General features: G+C 35.1%; 1 protein-coding gene across 1 annotated transcript; it reads right to left on the reverse strand.

Annotated features, from left to right (window-relative positions):
- Positions 1–1,382: 1,382 nt before the first annotated feature.
- Positions 1,383–6,853, reverse strand: LOC144970580 (uncharacterized). The gene is made up of 3 exons (XM_078910349.1): positions 6,831–6,853; positions 4,730–4,785; positions 1,383–4,276 (listed from the first exon to the last, which is right to left on the reverse strand). Exons 2-3 carry the CDS (start codon positions 4,737–4,739, stop codon positions 2,547–2,549), a joined length of 1,740 nt encoding a protein of 579 aa, XP_078766475.1. The 5' UTR covers positions 4,740–4,785; positions 6,831–6,853; the 3' UTR covers positions 1,383–2,546.

Below are 6,853 nucleotides of genomic sequence, written 5' to 3' on the forward strand. Positions count from 1 at the left end.
GTCTAGTAGTATAACAGTCGCCTTCGGATCAGAGGGTCCTGGTTTCGAATCATGCTCTGAGCAGCGTGTAGTTATTATTATTATTATTATTATTATTATTATTATTATTATTATTATTATTATTATTATTATTATTATTATTATTATTATTATTATTATTATTTTCATTATTGATATTTTTTATTGTTATTATTATTATTATTATTATTATTATTATTATTATTATTATTATTATTATTATTATTATTATTATTATTATTATTATTATTATTATTATTATTATTATTATTATTATTATTATTATTATTATTATTATTATAAAACTACTATTATTGAAAATACAATAATATAAAGACATTTTTGTTTGGGTAAAATAAATATAAATATTCCCTCATAATGATAAATCAATCATACATTTCCCCTTCTTAGCAAAATATTCCAAGTTTGGACAGTCATTTGTAAATATACAACCATGGGTGTGGGTCTGTGTTGGGAGGCCAAATTTTCCTCGCCCTAAACGGTGTTCTTGTAATTTTTTTAAAAAAGGATTTTGAACGATTCAGACTGATTTTTATGAATCTTAACCATAACAGTGCGGTTATGTGGTCTTGTGGTATGACACTCGCTTTCGGATCGGCAGGTTCTAGGTTCGAGCTTCGCTTGACGCATAGTTGAGTCCTTGAAAAAGGCTCTTTACTCACATTCTCTCACCGCACTCGGGTGTAGAAATGAGCAGCTGCCGTTAACAGCGTTGTCTATGTCCGAAAAAAAAACTGTAGTATCGCCTAACAAGCGTCATGTCCTCCATGTTAAGTGTTGCTGTTGGCCAGGGACTCCCACTTTGAGCACGTTTAGTGGATATTGCGCTATATACATGCTCTAGTTTAAATGGTCTAGTTTATGTGGTCTTGTGGTATGGCACTCGCTTTCGGATCAACAGGTCCTAGGTTCGAGCTTCGCTTGACGCATAGTTGAGTCCTTGAAAAAGGCTCTTTACTCACATTCTCTCACCGCACTCAGGTGTAAAAATGAGCATCTGGCCGTTAACAGCGTTGTCTCTGTCGGGAAAAAAAAGATGTAATATCGCCTAACAGGCTTCATATCTCGCTCTACATGTTAAGTCTTGCTGTCGGCCAGGGACCCCTTGTAAAGTGCTTTGGTGACGTTGAGTGAATATTGCGTTATAGAATAGCTCAAGTTTAGTAATAACCCGAGGGGAGCGATGTGGCTAAGTGGTCAAGGCATTGCATTGTGATCTAGAAAGTGAACAGATTGGATTAGCTTTAAGGGGGACTGGAACCTGGGGCCTTCCGGGCCACAGCGCAATGCCTTAACCACTCGGCTTTTATAAAGCTGTGAATAAAACAAAGCCCACATTGCAATTAAACTGTTTGGGGTTTTTATTTCATAAAATAACAAAAGAGTTACACATATCTATCACTTGTGCTTAATAACATAGAATCTCTATTATTAGACTATATCAAGTAATAAACAATTATGAATATAATAGCTTCAAAAAAGAACAAAATACCAAACACGAAACGTTTCGGACTCAAAACCCTTCTTCAGCAAACAACAAAAAAACAATAAAGACATAAATACATTACCAAATAGTCCTCTAGCTGGAATTTAGTAATGTATTTATGTTTGAAGAAGAGTTTTAAGCCCGAATGAAACGTTCCGTGTTTGGTACTTTGTTCTTTTTTTAAGCTGTTATATTTATTTTTGTTTATTACTTTTTACGGTCCATAGCTTATGGCAGCCTAATATCTCTATTACTAGACTATTGCAATTCTAAATCTTGTAACTTTACATTAAAAAATAGCCGTGAATCTGCAAGTATGTACAGACCTGCCTAATTGAAAATCTAAAAATTCATAATTTTTGGGATATAAAGATTGTAGTCGCTAATCCTAACAGGATTAAATAACTCTTCAAAATCCTTAAAATCATTTAGTCTGGCATCAACTTTCATTTTCAATAAGGTTTTAAGATTTCGAAATGCTCATGAAGTTCTGAAATTGGAGCTAAAATTTCGTAATTTTACGAATTTTTCATAATAGTAGGCAGGTATGCAAGTGTACACACACCGACGTTTACTTATTTGCAGCTCTGGTAACCCAAATTGTTATGAGTCCATCGTTGTAATGGGACTACGCATGCCTATGACTGCGTTACACTATGATCAGATCTGCTTATTGTGCATCTAGATACACACCATCTCGCTGTTTGACCTTGTTCTAGTTGTGCATCTAGATAAACACCATTTTGTTTAGCATTTTGTTATTTTGAGAGATCCCTTGGAGTGTATCCCAAAGGAAATTGAAAAGAGACTTTAAACTTTTAAAGCCTTGAATCTGTCTTCGTGGAATATAAATGCAATGACCAGATGGTGAATCCAAAAAAAAAGTAATAAAATTGGTCTCACAGAAACATAAACACATACGCACACAGATCGTATTCTTTTCAACGATTGGCCTGTTACAGTTAAAAGATAAATGCATTTCTTTCTCCTCATTTAAAAGAGAGGGGGGAAAACCCATGAATCAATACGCTCGAATAAGATAACCACTGAAAGTAGACATGTAACCATACATCTCTTCAAAGGTTTGTGTTCCCGCGACGGTCACAACCTTAACTGTGTTTCCAGATTTCAACACAATTAAATGACTCAATGAGTTTTGATCCTGGTATCCATCACCGATGTGCCTATCGTTGTTAGTGCGCAGAATGGCTCTAGGAACGTCGTTTACATTGAGCGAAACTTCAGTATAGCACGTTGATCGTTTACACCAAGTTCCTATAGTTAAGTGAAAGCTGTAAAGGCCTGAAAACGGAGCGGTAAATACACCACTTTTCTCATCATAACCTTCACCCTGTCTCATGATAACCTCATCAAAAATTATGAGCATTTTGGGACCGAGACTCCTTCGAAGAGTACTAGCGTTTGCCCGCGGCTTGGCCAAGAAAGAAGATTTCTTGTTAAGTTTGAGTTGAAGATCGTGTATTATTTGTGTTTGTTGGATGTTAACAGTTTCTACATTATCCAAACGGCGGACGAGCGAGACAACAGCGGTCTCTAAAGAGTCTTTGTTTCCTACATCTAACATTTTTACATTAAGACTTGAAGAATTTCTCTCTTGACTTAGAAGCCCTACTTTATCTATGTAAGACACAATGCATGTGTAATTTCCCGAGTCTTCAAATTTTGGTTTTGTCAAAGTCAAATTAAGGTAGATTGCGCTGACATTGTTATTGGCTAAAAGTTGACCTTCGGCATGAAAACGCTTGGCCACCTCATTACTTGTGAATGTAATTTTTGAGCCAGTTCTCATGGTTGCGATTAGCTGATGGCCATTTTTGATAATGTTGACGACTAACACCTCATTGTCATTATAACCGACATTACAGGAAAAATGAACATTTTTATCGATTATCTCTGAGCAAACTTCAGGATCGATAACCATAATCGTTGTTGCTGCACGTTTAAGGATTGTAGCAGATGTTGTAGCTGGTCCAGATGTTACAAATAAGGAAGTTGATGATGTCACTGAAGTTTTTGGTGCAATTGTAGTTGTAGCTGTTGCGTGATTACTACATCTCATAGTACTTTTTGTCACAGATATATCATCAATGGCAACAAGTGATTTTGAGGTAATTTTTCCACTTTGAAATGCAAGAAAAGACTTCTCTCCAACACACGAGTAAAACCTCGCAGTTTGCCAGGCGCCTTGAGTGTCAGTTTTCACTTTTCCTATCAGCTTAGCACTCCCGTTTTTAAATTCATTATAGACATTTATTTGTGGGATATAGTTACCATCACTGAAAGTTGCAAAACGAAATTCTATGCAAACAGATTTGACGCTTGGGTCGATTATGAATCCGTTCACTCGAGCCATTGATCCAACAGCCGCGCTACTGTTTGCGACATCAAGGTAGATAAAATTTCCCGTATTGTTCTGTAATCTTGGGGGTTTCCAATCGTGTTCTATCTTGACGTGAGAATCTATTACCACTTTACTACCCCATTCCCAACGAACACCCTTGATGAAATCTAGAGGCTCACTAATGAAGCTTCCGCAATAACCATTGTCGAAATCACAGGATGGAAGACCTGGGCTTTTTATGTTAGAGCACGACCAATGCCTATCATTGGGGCTGTCACGAGATTGTGATGAAGGCACTTGGAGTACAACAGTTACTAATCCGATATAGCAGGATATCAATGAAGTCAACGTGAAATATGAAGTCATCTTAGCTCTTCTGATTTGTTTATCTGTTGATAAATGGCAAGCATATCAATTTCTTTTTTTTTTTTTTAATTGGGTTGGGAGTTACTATTAGTGTTCCGAACAGCCCATTTTAATATTTTGCCAATGAGCACAGAACGCTACTGGCAAATATAAAAATCATAAAACGATATAGATTAATATACGAGTAATTTTCAAATCGTTTTTATCGAAGAAGAAGAAGAAGAAGAAGAAGAAGAAGAAGAAGAAGAAGAAGAAGAAGAAGGAGGATGATGATGATGATGATGATGATGATGATGATGGTGATGATGATGATGATGATGATGATGATGATGATGATGATGATGATGATATTATCTTGTATGGCTATATGGTCTTGTGGTATGACACACGCCATTGGACCGGTAGGTCCCAATATCGAATCCCTGTCAGATCGGCGTAAAGTTGAGTCGTTGGAAAATGCTTTTTACTTACATTACCTTCACTCATCTTACTCGGGAACAAAATGAGTATCTGGCCATTAAAAGCGTTGTCCCTGTGAGAAAAAAAATTGTAACATCTCCGTAAAGGTGTTATATCTCAACCTTCATGATAAGTACATGTACTACCCTTGTAAAGGGCTTCCAGCAAGTCTAGTGTACATTGCACAAAGACGTTCCTATGCATTTTTGATATTGCACTATAAATAACAACTCGTGTTCTCCTTTTTGTTATAAAACATGGATATTTTCTCTGTCACCAAACAACAATAAAACAAAAAAAAACAAAAAAACAAACAAGCAAAAAAAAACAAAAAAAAAAACCCAAGAAAAAACCCGTTCATTTACTTCATCTTGATTGCTTGTGACTCACGTTTAAATTTCATTTATATATATTATATATATATATATATATATATATATATATATATATTATATATATATATATATATTATACATGGGGCAGCGCAGTTCAGCGGTACGGTCTTTGCTTCGTACCCAAAAGGTACTGAGTTCGACTACCCGCCTCGTTGTGTGGCCTTGAGCAAGTCACCTCGCCCTAGTTCACTTTGCGGCGCTGCAATTTCGGCATACGCCTGGGTTATTCCGGTCTTCCCTTGGAATAGACCCTAAAGACAAAATTCCCCTTGGGATAAATAAAGGGAATTATATATATATATAATATATATATATATATATATATATATATATATATATATATATATATATAAACAGAAAAACAATGCATTCTGGATAACAATATTCAGTAAAATAAACTATGCACCACAGTGTTAAGTTTTTATAGCTATAACTATAACCAAAAACAAAATAATTATTTAAATGTGATGTACAAAAGAAATAAGCATGAGACAAATGCTGACTGGATCGTATCAAATGTGACAATTTTCCTATGGTTAAAAAAAAAACAAGAAAAAACTTGAGCTTTTATATTGCGCAATATCCACTATGCGCGCTCAAAGCGTTTTACAAAGGGTCCCTAAGCAACAGCAGCATGTAAAATGTAGAATGAGACATGATGCCTGTTCGGCGATATTACATTTTTTTCCCCACAAGATATATATAATATATATATATATATATAATATATATATATATATATATATATATACATATATATATATATATATATATATATATATATATATATATATATATATAAATCCTCTTATTCTCCGCATAAGGGTCCATTTAAAGGGATGTTTGGAATAACCCAGGGATCAGCACAGTGCACTGCGGCAAACTGAGCTAGGGAGAGAGGACTTGTTCGAGGCCACACAGTGCAACAGGTATTCGAACTCGCTACTTTTAAGGTACGCTGCAAAGCAAAGACCCTACCGCTGAACCACGATATGTACTCCATATCCGAAATGCTTTCATCAATATTACACAGAATATTACTTAGGTACTTACTAGAGGTTTTTAACACATTTGATGTACCTTTGAAAAAAGAGCTTAACTCATTCATAACACGATCAAATTAGAATTACCCGAACGATATAGCTTATCGATTTTAGGTATATGAATAAATGAGCTTATTGAGCTTTTATATAGTGCAATATCCACTAAACCTGCTTAAAGCGCTTTACAAAGGGTCCCTGACCAACAACAACTTGTAACATAAAGAACGAGACAAGACACCTGTTAGGCGATTATATATATATATATATATATATATATATATATATATATATATATATATATATATATATATATATATATATATTCCGACAGAGACAACTCTGTTAACGGCCAGGTACTCATTTTAAATCTGAGTAGGGCGAGAGAACGTGAGTAAAAGAGTCCTATCCAAGGACTCAACTATGCGTCGAGCGAGGCTCGAACCCAGGACCTTCCGATCCGAAAGCTAGTGCCATACCACTAGACCAAATCGCCGCAGAATGATGTGCGGCAATCTTAGAAACAGAAAATTTTAAACAAATAATTGAACATTTTTTTAAAGAGTCCACATCATAGCTTGTCGTATTTTCACTATGAGAGATAAATCTAAGAAAGTAAGCCTTTGTTTTAAAATCATTTACTGTACTTACTAAACATGGTTATACAGTACTTAAGTACTTACCAATAATATAGACAGCGGACAGC

Source organism: Berghia stephanieae, chromosome 4 (assembly GCF_034508935.2).
Source record: "Berghia stephanieae isolate SIO BIC M18660-M18661 chromosome 4, UCSD_Bste_1.3, whole genome shotgun sequence".
NCBI lineage: Eukaryota > Metazoa > Mollusca > Gastropoda > Nudibranchia > Aeolidiidae > Berghia > Berghia stephanieae.